This window comes from Panulirus ornatus, chromosome 24, assembly GCF_036320965.1.
Source record: "Panulirus ornatus isolate Po-2019 chromosome 24, ASM3632096v1, whole genome shotgun sequence".
Lineage (NCBI taxonomy): Eukaryota > Metazoa > Arthropoda > Malacostraca > Decapoda > Palinuridae > Panulirus > Panulirus ornatus.
The window spans coordinates 432040-447861 of NC_092247.1; the positions used below are offsets into that span (position 1 = coordinate 432040).

The 15822-nt window shown below is 40.8% G+C and overlaps 1 protein-coding gene across 8 annotated transcripts in view; it reads right to left on the reverse strand.

Annotated features, from left to right (window-relative positions):
* Positions 1 to 15822, reverse strand: part of Chd1 (chromodomain-helicase-DNA-binding protein 1) — a 347004-nt gene that overhangs the window by 124126 nt on the left and 207056 nt on the right. For all 8 annotated transcript variants that reach the window (XM_071676943.1, XM_071676941.1, XM_071676940.1 and 5 more), the window contains exon 15: positions 7147 to 7262. In XM_071676943.1, coding sequence (XP_071533044.1) covers positions 7147 to 7262 — 116 coding nt within the window. The remainder of the gene's footprint in view (positions 1 to 7146; positions 7263 to 15822) is intronic.

A 15822-nucleotide genomic window follows, 5' to 3' on the forward strand; every position in this document is an offset into this window, starting at 1 on the left:
GGCTCCTACTTAATGTTCCCACTGGCTCTAATACCTATTGCTCCTGCCTAATGTTCCTATCCACTACTCCTACTTGATGTTTCTACCTAATGCTTCTGTCTAAATGTTCCAACCTATCACTTCTATCCACTGCTTCTACCATTTTACCAATAATCTGGACTAGCACATAGTGCTTGCTGCAGGAAAATCTAGTCACAATGAAAGAGCTGTGTGAGCTAAGTGTTGTCAAATGTTATGTATGACAAGGAAAGATCGTATGTTTGCGGACAGAATGCCAGTGGTCCACATGTGGGTGAGGCAGAAAAAAAGAAGACAGCTACCTGGGTTAGAGGAGTGCAACTTGATAAACACTGAAGTGCTAGCTCACTCATGCAGCCATTGCTAACCCTCCCAATACCCAGGGGGGTAGTAATGGTAATATACCTCCCTTGCTAGTTATCAAAAAAACACAGAATATCCAAAAAGAAAAACACATTTGCACCCAATTCCAATCTTACACCATGCCTTAGTCCTTCATAATATCAGACTGAAGTTTTTTTTTCTTATTTTTCATATTCATACTTTTTCTTTATCTATTTTTATTTCCTCATGTAATGCTATGGGACTCTAATTCTGCATTCTTAAATCTATCACATTCACAAACAAAGATCTCAGTCATTTAATCAACATTCTCAGTAACACTGAGAATTTCCCCTTCAGTTACAAGACTACACTCTGAGTTATGGTAGAGAGAAGGGAGTGTAAATGACAAGTGCTTCCAAAGGAGAATCACTGTTACTCTGCAGCCATAATGGGGGTGGGAGATGTGCACTATTTGTTGATGATGCCACTTATGCCAATTTCTGCAGATACATATACTTCACTACAATTACTAGGATACTCTTCTAAGATACATCCCAGTTTCACAAATTCTCTTTCAATCAATGCTTTAGCTCTTACTAGTCTTACTTTTCACATCACTTCACCTCTAAAGGAACAACAGGCTTTGCAGGACAAGACATCTTATCATTCCACTGCAAACAAACTTTTCAGAACCTTTCCCACCAAAGCTATTCTCTGAAATAGTTTTGATACATTGTACTGAGCATCTTCTTGGTGGTTCAGTGACTATCAATTGTGTAGGGCATCACCTCAAGGATGGAGGTGTTAGGGAGTAGCAAAGACTACTCTTAAGCTGAGAAAAATAGTCCTCGGTAGAAACTAATCCATTTGCTTTCTGATTAACCTTTCCAGTACATTGCACATCATACTTGTCAAGGAGACTGGTCTCCTTTCTTATAGACAGCTATGGCATTTGATCTTTTCTACTCCCTTAGTAACAGGTTGTGGACGATGTCTACTTCCAAGTTTCTCACATGAACATATTCTGAAACTTACTTCCAGCTAGATAATGTTCATATCAAAGCCCTTCCTGAATCTTATCCTTCTTACATTAACTTAAGATGAGGTTCATCAACTATATATAAGTTATTACCCACTGTAATAATACATTTGTAATGTATGGGAAGGAAGCTCTTCATTCTGGGGGCCACATCTCTAATTTCCTCAACTATCATACAATCTTTTATACACTTCTGTATGATGTCCACATTCATTATCACTAAACTCAATTTATTCCATAAACCACAACTTTTGTAATAGTAAAGTACCTCTTTATATCCTTCCCAAAAATCTTTTTGAATTTCATGTTATGGCCTCTGACTGCTCTTTCCATGTATCTTTTGAAGAGTTGTTCACAACTTACAGCACTGAGATAGTTTAGAAATTCTAAAACATGATCAAATCACTACTCATTCTTCCCTCTTCCACAGTGGGCAAATCTAGGGCCTCTAGCTTTTCCCTTTAATTCAGCTCTCTTAATTGCAGTCAGGTAGACTGATCTGTAATTCAGTGCCTCTTCTTGGCTAACTTTCTTAAAGATGGGTATATGACATTAGCCTGTTTCCACATCCTTAGCTCTTTGCTCTGCTCCATCAACATCTAGAACAGTATTTGAGAGGTCTGTCCAGAGTATCTGCACACATGTTCAGCAAATATGGTGAAATTTCATCTGGACCATGGACCTTGAATGGATCATCAAGACATTTTGGAATTCTGTCAGTCTTTTCAAGCATCATTTCTCATACTTGCTTGCCATTTCCTATGTTTGTGACATAGTGCCAGGAAAAGATGAAGAAACAGCTTCATCTGCTCACAACCATTCTTTAGCAGTCATATGCACTGCTCTACAACCACAGACCTTTCTGTGGCTTTCTAGATAACTCAACATTTTCTAAAGCCTCCTTCCCATCCTATCTTACTAGCGATGGAGCTATATATTTTTCCATGGGGAAAAAACTTTTGTTATTATGTTTATCAGGGTTGAGGGACAGATGAGTTGGGGTGGGATTTTGAATAAACTGGAAGAAGTGAGGTGCTTTAGATACCTGGGAGTGGACATGGTACTGGAGGGAGCCATGGAAGTGGTAAAGTGTCACAGGGTGGGTAAGGAGGAGAAGGTTCTTGGAGCACTGAAGAATGTGTGGAAAGAGAGATCGTTACCTTAGAGGGCAAAAATGTGTATGTTTGAAGGTATAGTTGTCCCAACAATATTGTATGGATATGAGGAATGGGCGACAGGTGAGGCTGTGCAGAGGTGGGTGTGTTAGAGATGAAACTTTTGAGGACAATATGTGGTGTGAGGTGGTTTGATTAAGTAAGTAATGAATGGGTAAGACAAAGATGCAGTAATAAAAAGTGGTTGAGAGAGCTGAGGAGGGTGTGCTGAAATTGTTTGGACATATGGAAAGAAAGAGTGGGGAGACATTGACAAAGAGGACATCCTTGTCATTAGTGGAGGGATCAAGGAGAACGAGAGGACCAAATCAGAGATGGAGGGCTGGAGTGAAAAAGATTTGAGTATGTATATGGCATGCAAGGGATAAAGTGAACTGGAATGATGTAGAATATAGGGGTCAAAGTGCTGTCAGTGGAATGAACCAGGATATGTGAAGTGACCAGGGTAAACGATGGAAAGTTCTTTGGGGCTTTGTTGTGGATAAGGAGCTATGGTTTCAGGGCATTACACACAACAGCTAAAGAATGAGAGTGAGTGAATGCGGCCTTTATTCGTTTGTTCCAGGCACAAACTTGCTAAAGCGGAAAACTGAGATTAAGTATAAAAAGAAAAACACATCCGTACATCACCCTTAAATATTTTGCCATGTGATGCACTAAATCTTATTAGCAGTATTCTAGCTGACAATCTACTTGTGATTTATTCATGGAAAACTTTTGATTTTCACCTGCCTTATACCAAATGCTCTCTTGAAAATTTCCTGGTTCCTCTTTTCTTATTTTGCAATACTTATGCTTTGCTCTCTTATACCTTGTATAAGCTGGCTCCAAGGAATTTCATCCGTAGCTCCATCACCACACACATTTCAAAACTTCCTTGCTTTTTGACATCTCTTAACTAAACCATTCTTCCTTTTTGATATTTCCTTTTTATTTGAGGCCAGAGGAGCACAAGATCCCATCCCTTCAGTGTAAAATTTCACAGAACCTTTCATTACAATACCATGGCTCCTGACTACTGAACTCCATTCCCCAAACCGTGCTACCACAGAAATAAAGTTTTGCACAGTTTCCACGATTATATCTTCTTCTCAAGTCCTGACTTATCTCTGCTTCTTTAACTCCCTTATTTACAACATAAACAAACTACTGCATTACATGATCACTTTTTCCAAGTAGTGATGTATCATATATATTTTCAATATCCATGCTAGTCTGTGTGAAGATAAGATCTAGTAATGAGTGTCAAATAGTCCCTCACATGCTGGTATAAGAATTTTCTTTGACACACTCTAAGAGCTTGTGTTTCCATGATTCCTGTCACCATACAAATCCTGCTAGTCTACCTCCTTATAACTTAAATCACCCCATTATTATATAATCTAACTTCTCTGAGAAGCACATGCTCTGCTGTTTCATGTACCATCCTGAATGTTTCTTCATTTCTGTCATTAAGCACTTGTTCTGGATCACTAAAATCATTTTAGAGGATTATATACCAATAACACCACTATGTTGTGCCTCTTTCTTACAGTTACCCTTCCCATTATGTATTGTCTTAATGGGTTGTCAACTGATGTTTCCTGAAACTTACAGTCATCTATAAGTAAAGCCTAACCTTCTCCTCCTTTGCTATCTCTTTCTCTCCTTACTATCATATACCCTTCTAGATTGAAATGGTGAAATCTTATCTCTTCAGTACGATTTGTTTCCAAAACCCTAACAAAATCAGGCGTGTCTTCCCTTACATGATCCTTAAATTCCAACTCTTTACCAAGTACTATTAATCCAACAGCATTTGTATCTAATGCCAGGATTCCCACTCTTTTACTGACATAAAATTCAAGGCTTTTTCCAGGGTATTTCCAGGATCTTCTATAATGTCAACAACTTGTTTTGGACTCAAATAAAAAGCCCTTTCAATTTTCAAAGATTCAATAATCTTAGCATTAGCTATTTCCTTGCAACATTCATCCGTAACTTCCTCTGAAAATTGTTTCTCTCTTGTTAAAGTTCTTGGTTCCAATTCAATGCTAACACAAAGCTTTGAAAGTAAACATGCGATATTCATAAAATTTTGCAATCTTTAAACATATTTGTATTTAATGATATTGCATTTGGGAAAAAAAGACTTACCCAATCTGAGTCAATAAGAGTTGACTTGGCAAATGCGAAGCACTTTTTTTTAAAAAATTGGCCATCACGATCATTATCAACCATTGCTTTCATTACTCCATAACAGATGTGAGCAAGCGCTATTGAGACTGCGATTTCAGTTCGATTCATACCATACAACTCGCCCCACAAAAAAGCTGCAATGTAGCAATAAAGTATATTCAGGGTACAAAAGCGAGGGACAAATGAGGCCCAAGGGTCAAGGGAAGTAACCTTTTCCTAACTTCCGTTTCAAGGGTTTTTCCTGGACATTTTCAATTTTACGTGTTTTCCAGACCTTTTTCCGGCCGGGAGCACCTCAAATAAAATTCCTGGGTTTTTCCCGTTTTCCTGGTAGCATGGGAACCCTGTAATACTTTCAATCTACCATCACCATTACCTAATATCCCTGACCACTCTGCAGCACTCTCTACTGTTATTTAGCTTTCTGACCATATTCTTTGTTTTTTAACCTCTTGTTTCCTTGATCCCACATGCTTGATGAATATTCTGCTGAATTCCACCCTTTTTTTAGTTTCTTACCCTGTCTTAGTAACTCCTGGCTAGATGACTATATCAAACATAACTATAATCGGTCATCCCTTTATGTTTTCATTATAACCAATTCTTTTTCCTTCAAAATTGCCTATAGTACTGCTTTATGGAGCATTTCTTCTTCATTGGACCCCTTTGCTTTAAATCTGGAGTATGCTCTTCATCTAGTGAAAACAAATCAATTGAGCACCTGGTTATCTAATCTTTCTTAGTTGGGTGCCGCTACCTTGCAGCTAAGCTCATTGGCTCTGATCCATCAACCTTCATCTGTTTGGCTTTCTCTATAATTTTCCTTTTTGCCAATAAACACCAATCCTGTAAGCTATGCACTTTTCTGAAAATCTCATAAAACAGACAATGAATTTTGCTAAATGTTCTGTCTCAATTATTCTATCTTTAACTTTACTCATTCATTACCCTGGGCAACTAAGTTTCAGCGTCTCCAGGTTCCTGTCCTACTGCAACAGTAGACATGTTTGAGTCAGTTGCCTAACCTCAAAAACTGAACCTCTCTCCACACTATTAAGAAATAAACAAATAAATAAAATCTGTACTCAGTGTACTAAGCCTCTACATCTAAAATAGCCCCTTTTGACCACTCCTGCTCTTTAATCATTCTACCTTCTTTTCCCTTATCACATGTTATATAAATCCCTTCAACTGATGCTAATCTGAAATCATGATCATTTAACTTAATTTCTAATATCCCGAGTTCTTCTTTCACTTCATGGTACCTCTCATAATCTTCAAATTGATTTTTGAGTTTCATTACTTCCATTACATTAATCTCTGATCTTGGTTTTTGTATTATTTCAAAACAACATTTCAAGACTTTTGCTCATGTTACATCTTCTATCCCTTCCTCTCGCTTCTTTTTTTGTGGATATTGTCACAAATGCCTAGTCTTGATATTCTCCCTTATCTAAGCCCATTTCTGGCTAATATAAAACTGAAAAGAAAGGGAAAATGAACAGCTAGGCCTTCCTCTAAGAAACTGAAAGTCTTATTCAGATGTCAAAATTTCTTTTCTAGTGAACAGTTGCTCCATCCTTGTATGGAATAGTGCTTTCACATCTGGGGTGGTTCTAGCTTTGCATCCTTACTTGACACAGATGAGTCAAAAGTGGTCTGACTTCAAAACTTGACCTGTGTGTCCAATGCCACAATGTTGGCTCACTTTCTCTCTTCTAGAGGCATTACTTCGGTTTTTGCTCCAAAGAGTTGGCTGCTTCTACAGTGCCCTCATTGCTAATTAGACCATGCCATACTTGGCAAACTTCTGTGTCACAAGATTACTGTAAGGCCAATGGCAAGTCAAGTGTGGGCTGTTTTGTAAACTATTTCTTTCTATACACTTGGGACTCTACTCTTTCATGTCTTTCCCATTACCTATGACCTTACATATTCTAAAAGACAGATATCTTACTTCCTCTAGAATTTGTAAATACTTTCCCTTGTCTCTTCTTTTTCTATTTCAATAATATATCTAGATTTCAAATACGGCCCAGCCTTCATGTGGACTCTTGTTCGTGACTGAAACCATCAACATAAAAGAAAAAATGATAATGTGTGATACACAGGTGCAACTACATCATCTTCAGAGGTCTGAAGTCTGGACTATCTTAAACCAATTTCCCCAATGATAATTACAGTCCTCTTATTTTTTGGTTCAAACAGTCTAATGGTCTCAAACTACTACCCCATAATAGTAAGAATAACACTGATATAGCAAACGTGTGCGTATGGATGAGTGTCCTACATATTTCTGACACACTGCACAAGATAGGTAACAAAAAATATCAATTAAAATGATTTTACAACAAGTAAAAATCTTAAGATAAAGAAATGACAATTCTATCTTCTTCACATATCATAGCTCACCTGAAGAATATCTGCATTATTTACATCATCTGGAGGTTTAGTTAAAAAACAGTGGTTACAGCACTTCTTGAGTTCCATCACGATATTGACAAAACTAGATGTTGATCCTTTGTTGCCTGTTACCAAAAAATAGGAAAAAAAATCAATATAGTAAATTAATACATATTAACTGAATTTAACCTCTGGAAGCATAATTTGGTGGTTAAATGAACATATCATTCAATACTCTGAAAATTAAAAATGAGAGTAAATGTGAATAAGAGCAAGGTTATTAGGTTCAGTAGGGTTCAGGGACAAGCAAACTGGCAGGTGAGACTGAATGGAGAAAAATTGGAGGAAGTAAAGTGTTTTAGATATCTGGGAGTGGATTTGGCAGCAGATGGAACCATAGAAGCGGAAGTGAGTCACAGGGTGGGGTTGGGGGCGAAGGTTCTGGTAGCAATGAAGCATGTGTGGAAAGCGAGAACGTTATCTCGGAGAGCAAAAATGAGTATGTTTGAAGGAATAGTGGTTCCAACAATGTTATATGGTTGTGAGGCATGGGCTATAGAGAGGGTTGTGTGGAAGAGGGTGGATGTGCTGGAAATGAGATGTTATAGGGCAATATGTGGTGTAAGGTTGTATGATCGAGTAAGTAATGAAAGGGTGAGACAGACGTGTGGTAATAAAAAGAGTGTGGTTGAGAGAGAAGAATGGGTGTACTGAAATGGTTTGGGCACATGGAGAGAATGAGTGAGGAAAGATTGACAGAGGATCTATGTGTCAGAGGTGAAGGGAACGAGGAGAAGTGGGGGACCAAACTGGAGGTGGGAGGATGTAGTGAAAAGGATTTTGAGCGTCTGGGGCTTGAACATACAGGAAGGTGAAAGGCGCATAAGGAATAGAGTGAATTGGAACGATGTGGTATACCGGGATCAAAGTGCTGTCAAAAGACTGAACCAGGGCATGTGAAGCGTCTGGGGTAAACCATGGAAAGTTTTGTGGGGCCTGGATGTGGAAAGGGAGCTATGGTTTCAGTACATTACACATGGCAGCTAGAGAGAGAGTGTGAACGAATGTGCCCTTTTGTCTTTTCCTAGCGCTACCTTGCGCGCGCGCGCGCGGGGGGGGGGGGGATACTAATGCATGTGTGGTGGGGTGGCGACGGGAATGAATAAACCCCCTTCCTCCCTGTATCTTAACTCTCTAAATGGGGAAACAGAAGAAGGAGTCACGCGGGGAGTGCTCATCCTCCTCGAAGGCTCAGACTGGGATGTCTAAATGTGTGTGGATGTATCCAAGATGAGAAAAAAGGAGAGGTAGGTAATATGTTTGAGGAAAGGAACCTGGATACTTTGGCTCTGAATGAAACGAAGCACAAGGGTAAAGGGGAAGAGTGGTTTGGGGATGGCTTTGGAGTAAAGTCTGGGGGTAGTGAGAGGACAAGAGCAAGGGAAGGAGTAGCACTACTCTTGAAACAGGAGTGGTGGGACTATGTGATAGAGTGTAAGAAAGTAAACTCTCAACTGATATGGGTAAAACTGAAAGTGGATGGAGAGAGATGGGTGATTATTGGTGCATATGCACCTGGGCATGAGAAGAAAGATCATGAGAGCCAAGTGTTTTAGGAGCAGCTGAGTGAGTGTGCTAGTAGTTTTGATGCACAAGATTGGGTTATAGTGATGGGTGATTTGAATGCAAAGGTGAGTAATGTGGCAGTTGAGGGAATAACTGGTGTACATGGGGTGTTCAGTGTTGTAAATGGAAATAGTGAAGAGCTTGTAGATTTATGTGCTGAAACAGAACTTGTGATTGGGAATACCTGGTTTAAAAAGAGAGATATACATAAGTATGTGTATGTAAGTAGGAGAGATGGCCAGAGAGCGTTATTAGATTACGTGTTAATTGATAGGCATGCGAAAGAGAGACTTTTGGATGTTAATGTGTTGAGAGGTGCAACTGGAGGGATGTCTGATCATTATCTTGTGGAGGCGAAGGTGAAGATTTGTAGAGGTTTTCAGAAAAGAAAAGAGAATGTTTGGGTGAATAGAGTGGTGAGAGTAAGTAAGCTTGGGAAGGAGACTTATGTGAGGAAGTACCAGGAGACTCTGAGTACAGAATGGAAAAAGGTGAGAACAAAGGACGTATGGGGAGTGGTGGACGAATGGGATGTATTTAGGGAAGCAGTGATGGCTTGTGCAAAAGAAGCTTGTGGCATGAGAAGCGTGGGAGGTGGGCAGATTAGAAGGGGTAGTGAGTGGTGGGATGAAGAAGTACGATTATTACTGAAAGAAAAGAGAGAGGCATTTGGATGGTTTTTGCAGGGAAATAATGCAAATGACTGGGCGATGTATAAAAGAAAGAGGCAGGAGGTCAAGAGGAAGGTGCAAGAGGCGAAAAAGAGGGCAAATGAGGGTTGGGGTGAGAGAGTTTCATTAAATTTTAGGGAGAATAAAAAGAAGAAAAAGATTCTCAAATTACAGAGGTATAAGTTTGTTGAGTATTCCTGGTAAATCATATGGGAGGGTATTGATTGAGAGGGTGAAGGCATGTACAGAGCATCAGACTGGGGAAGAGCAGTGTGGTTTCAGAAGTGGTAGAGGATGTGTGGATCAGGTGAATGCTTTGAAGAATGTATGTGAGAAATACTTAGAAAAGCAAATGGATTTGTATGTAGCATTTATGGATCTGGAGAAGGCATATGATAGAGTTGATAGAGATGCTCTGTGGAAGGTATTAAGAATATATGGTGTGGGAGGAAAGTTGTTAGAAGCAGTGAAAAGTTTTTATCGAGGATGTAAGGCATGTGTACGTGTAGGAAGAGAGGAAAGTGATTGGTTCTCAGTGAATGTAGGTTTGCGGCAGGGGTGTGTGATGTCTCCATGGTTGTTTAATTTGTTTATGGATGGGGTTGTTAGGGAGGTAAATGCAAGAGTTTTGGAAAGAGGGGCAAGTATGAAGTCTGTTGGGGATGAGAGAGCTTGGGAAGTGAGTCAGTTGTTCGCTGATGATACAGCGCTGGTGGCTGAATCATGTGAGAAACTGCAGAAGCTGGTGACTGAGTTTGGTAAAGTGTGTGAAAGAAGAAAGTTAAGAGTAAATGTGAATAAGAGCAAGGTTATTAGGTACAGTAGGGTTGAGGGTCAAGTCAATTGGGAGGTGAGTTTGAATGGAGAAAAACTGGAGGAAGTGAAGTGTTTTAGATATCTGGGAGTGGATCTGGCAGCGGATAGAACCATGGAAGCGGAAGTGGATCATAGGGTGGGGGAGGGGGCGAAAATTCTGGGAGCCTTGAAGAATGTGTGGAAGTCGAGAACATTATCTCGGAAAGCAAAAATGGGTATGTTTGAAGGAATAGTCGTTCCAACAATGTTGTATGGTTGCGAGGCGTGGGCTATGGATAGAGTTGTGCGCAGGAGGATGGATGTGCTGGAAATGAGATGTTTGAGGACAATGTGTGGTGTGAGGTGGTTTGATCGAGTAAGTAACGTAAGGGTAAGAGAGATGTGTGGAAATAAAAAGAGCGTGGTTGAGAGAGCAGAAGAGGGTGTTTTGAAATGGTTTGGGCACATGGAGAGAATGAGTGAGGAAAGATTGACCAAGAGGATATATGTGTCGGAGGTGGAGGGAACGAGGAGAAGAGGGAGACCAAATTGGAGGTGGAAAGATGGAGTGAAAAAGATTTTGTGTGATCGGGGCCTGATCATGCAGGAGGGTGAAAGGAGGGCAAGGAATAGAGTGAATTGGAGCGATGTGGTATACCGGGGTTGACGTGCTGTCAGTGGATTGAATCAGGGCATGTGAAGCGTCTGGGGTAAACCATGGAAAGCTGTGTAGGTATGTATATTTGCGTGTGTGGACGTATGTATATACATGTGTATGGGGGTGGGTTGGGCCATTTCTTTCGTCTGTTTCCTTGCGCTACCTCGCAAACGCGGGAGACAGCAAAAAAAAAAAAAAAAAAAAAAAAAAAAAAAGTTTTGGAAGGAGGTAAATAAAGTGCATAAGGCAAAGGAACAAATGGGAACGTCAGTAAAGGGGGCAAATGGGGAGGTGATAGCAAATAGTGGTGATGTGAGAAGGAGATGGAGTGAGTATTTTGAAGGTTTGTTGAATGTGTTTGATGATAGAGTGGAAGATATAGGGTATTTTGGTCAAGGTGGTGTGCAAAGTGAGAAGGTTAGGGAGAATGATTTGGTAAACAGCAAAGAGGTAGTAAAAGCTTTGTGGAAGATGAAAGCCGGCAAAGCAGTGGGTTTGGATGGTATTGCAGTGGAATTTATTAAAAAAGGGGGGTGACTGTATTGTTGACTAGTTCGTAAGGTTATTTAATGTATGTATGACTCGTGGTGAGGTGCCTGAGGACTGGTGGAATGCTTGCATAGTGCCATTGTACAAAAGCAAAGGGGATAAGAGTTAGTGCTCAAATTACAGAGGTATAAGTTGTTGAATATTCCTGGGAAATTACATGGGAGGGTATTGACTGAGAGGGTAAAGGCATTTACAGAGCATCAAACTGGGGAAAAGCAGTGTGGTTTCAGAAGTGGTAGAGGATTTAAGGATCAGGAGTTTGCTTTGAAGAATGTATGCGAGAGATACTTAGAAAAGTAAATGGATTTCTTTGCAGCATTTATGGATCTGGAGAAGGCATATCATAGAGTTGATAGAGATGCTCTGTGGAAGGTATTATGAAGAATATATGGTGTAGGAGGTAAGATGTTAGAGGCAGTGAAAAGTTTTTATCGAGGATGTAAGGCATGTGTATGTGTAGGAACAGAGGAAAGTATTGGTTCTCAGTGAATGTTGGTCCGTGGCAGGGGTGCGTGATGTCTCCATGGTTGCTTAATTTGTTTATGGATGGGGTTGTTAGGGAGGTGAATGCAAGAGTTTATTATGGAAAGAGGGGCAAGTATGCAGTCTGTTGTGGATGAGAGAGCTTGGGAAGTGAGTCAGTTGTTGTTCGCTGATCATACAGCACTGGTGGCTGATTCGGGTGAGAAACTGCAGAAGCTGGTGACTGAGTTTGGTAAAGTGTGTGAAAGAAGAAAGCTGAGAGTAAATGTGAATATGAGCAAGGTTATTAGATACAGTAGGGGTGAGGGACAAGTCAACTGGGAGGTGAAGTATTTTAGATATCTGGGAGTGGATTTGGCAGCGGATGGAACCATGGAAGCGGAATTGAATCATAGGGTGGGGGAGGGGGCAAAAGTTCTGAGAGCATTGAAAAATATGTGGAAGTCGAGAACGTTATCTTAGAAAGCAAAAATGGGTATGTTTGAAGGAATAGTGGTTCCAACAATGTTATATGGTTGCGAGGCGTGGGCTATAGATGGAGTTGTGCGCAGGAGGGGGGATGTGCTGGAAATGAGATGTTTGAGGACAACATGCGGTGTGAGATGGTTTAATCGAGTAAGTAATGAAAGGGTAAGAGAGATGTGTGATAATAAAAAGTGTGGTTGAGAGAGCAGAAGAGGGTGTTTTCAAATGGTTTGGTCACATGGAGAGAATGAGTAAGGAAAGATTAACAAAGAGGATATATGTGTCAGAGATGGAGGGAACGAGGAGAAGGGGGAGACCAAGTTTGAGGTGGAAAGATGGAGTGAAAAAGATTTTGAGTGATCAGGGCCTGAACACATAGGAGGGTGAAAGGCATGCAAGGAATAGAGTGAATTGGAGCGATGTGGTATACCAGGGATGACGTGCTGTCAATGGATTGAATCAGGGCATGTGAAGCGACTGGGGTAAACCATGGAAAGTTTTGTGGGGCCTGGATGTGGAAAGGGAGCTGTGGTTTTGGTGTATTATACATGACAGCTAGAGACTGAGTGAGAACGAATGTGGCCTTGGTTGTCTTTTCCTATCACTACCTCGCACACATGCGGGGGGAGGGGGTTTTCATTTCATGTGGGGCGGGGTGGCGACAAGAATTAATAAGGGCATACAGTATGAATTATGTACATGTGTATATATGTATATGTCTGTGTATGTACATATATGTATACATTGAGATGTATAGGTATGTATGTGTGCGTGTGTGGACGGGTATGTATATACATGCGTATGAGGGTGGGTTGGGCAATTCTTTCATCTGATTCCTTGTGCTACCTCGCTAACGCGGGAGACAGCAACAAAGTATAATAGAAAAATAAAAGGGGAAACAGAAGTAAGGAATCATGCAGGGAGAGCTCATCCTCCTCGAAAGCTCAGATTAGGATGTCTAAATGTGTGTGGATGTATCCAAGACGAGAAAAAAGGAGAGATAGGTAGTATGTTTGAGGAAAGGAACCTGGATGTTTTGGCTCTGAGTGAAACGAAGCTCAAGGGTGAAGGGGAAGAGTGGTTTGGTAATGTTTTGGGAGTATAGTCAGGGGTTGGTGAGAGGACAAGAGCAAGGGAAGGAGTAGCACTACTCCCGAAACAGGAGTGGTCGGAATATGTGATAGAGTGTAAGAAAGTAAACTATAGTTGATATGGGTAAAACTGAAAGTAGATGGAGAGAGATGGGTGATTATAGGTGCTTATGCAACTGGGCATGAGAAGAAAGATCATGAGAGGCAAGTGTTCTGGGAGCAGCTGACTGCGTATGTTAGTAGTTTTGATGCACAAGACTGCGTTATAGTGATGGGTGATCTGAATGCAAAGGTGAGTAATGTGGCAGTTGAGGGAATAATTGCTGTACATGGGGTGTTCAGTGTTGTAAATGTAAATGGTGAAGAGCTTGTAGATTTGTGTGCTGAAAAATGACTGGTGATTGGGAATACCTGGCTTAAAAAGAGAGATATACATAAGTATACATATGTGAGTAGGAGAGATAGCAAGAGAGCATTATTGGATTATGTGTTAATTGACAGGCACGCGAAAGAGAGACTCTTGGATGTTAATGTGCTGAAAGGTGCAACTGGAGGGATGTCTGCTCATTATCTTGTGAAGAAGAGAGAATGTAGAGGTGAAGAGAGTGGTAGAGGCAGTGAGCTTAGGAAGGAGACTTGTGTGGGGAAGTACCAGGAGAGACTGAGTGCAGAATGGAAAAAGGTGAGAGCAAAGGAAGCAAGGGGAGTAGGGAAGGAATGGGATGTATTTAGGGAAGCAGTGATGGATTGCGCAAATGATGCTTATGGTATGAGAAGTGTGGGAGGTGGAAAGATTAGAAAGGGTAGTGAGTGGTGGGATAAAGTACTATTATTAGTGACTGAGAAGAGAGAGGCATTTGGATGATTTTTGCAGGGAAATAATGCAAATGACTGGGAGATGTATAAAACAAAGAGGCAGCAGGTCAAGAAAGGTGCAAGAGGTGAAAAAGAGGGCAAATAAGAGTTGGAAAAAGAGAGTATCATTCAATTTCAGGGAGAATAAAAAGATGTTTAGGAAGGAGGTAAATAAAATTCGTAAGACAAGAGAACAAATGGGAACATTGGTGAAGGGGGAAAATGGGAAGGTAATAACAGGTAGTGGTGATGTGAAAAGAAGACGGTGTGAGTATTCTGAAGGTTTGTTGAAAGTGTTAGATGATAGAGTGGCAGATATAGGGTGTTTTGGTCGAGGTGGTGTGCAAAGTGAAAGGGTTAGGGAGAATGATTTGGTAAACAGAGAAGAGATAGTAAAAGCTTTACGGAAGCTGACAACAGGCAAGGCAGCGGGTTTGGATGTTATTGCAGTGGAATTTATTAAAAAAGAGGGGTGACTGTGTTGGTGACTGTTTGGTAAGTATATCTAATATATGTATGACTCATGGTGAGGTGCCTGAGGATTAGCGGAATGCATGCATAGTGCCACTGTACAAAGGCAAAGGGGATAAAGGAGAGTGCTCAAATCACAGAGGTAAAACTTGTCGAGTATTCCTGGGAAATTATATGGGAGGGTATTGATTGAGAGGGTGAAAGCATGTACAGAGCATCGGATTGGGGAAGAGCAGTGTGGTTTCAGAAGTGGTAGAGGATGTGTGGATCAGGTGTTTGCTTTGAAGAATTATGTGAGAAATACTTCGAAAAGAAATGGATTTGTATGTAACATTTATGGATCTGGAGAAGGCATATGACAGAGTTGATAGAGATGCTCTGTGGAAGGTATTAAGAATATATGGCGTGAGAGGCAAGTTGCTAGAAGCATTGAAAAGTTTTTATCGAGGATGTAAGGCATGTGTACGAGTAGGAATAGAGCAAAGTGATTGGTACACAGTGAATGTTGGTTTGCGGCAGGGGTGCATGATGTCTTCATGGTTGTTTAATTTGTAATGGAAGGGGTTGTTAGGGAGGTGAATCGAAGAGTTTTGGAGAGAGGGGCAAGTATGCAGTCTGTTGTGAATGAGAGGGCTTGGAAAGTGGGTCAGTTGTTGTTCGCTGATGATACAGCACTGGCGGCTGATTCGTGTGAGAAACTGTAGAAGCTAGTGAGTGAGTTTGGTAAAATGTGTGAAAGAAGAAAGCTGAGAGTAAATGTGAATACGAGCAAGGTTATTAGGTACAGTAGGGTTGAGGGACAAGTCAACTGGGAGGTAAGTTTGAATGGAGAAAAACTGGAGGAAGTTAAGTGTTTTAGATATCTGGGAGTGGATTTGGCAGTGGATGGAACCATGGAAGCAGAAGTGAGTCACAGGGTGGGGGAGGGGGTGAAAGCTCTGGGAGCATTGAAAAATGTGTGGAAGGCGAGAAAATTATCTCGGAAAGCAAAAATGGTTATGTTTGAAGGAATGGTGGTTCC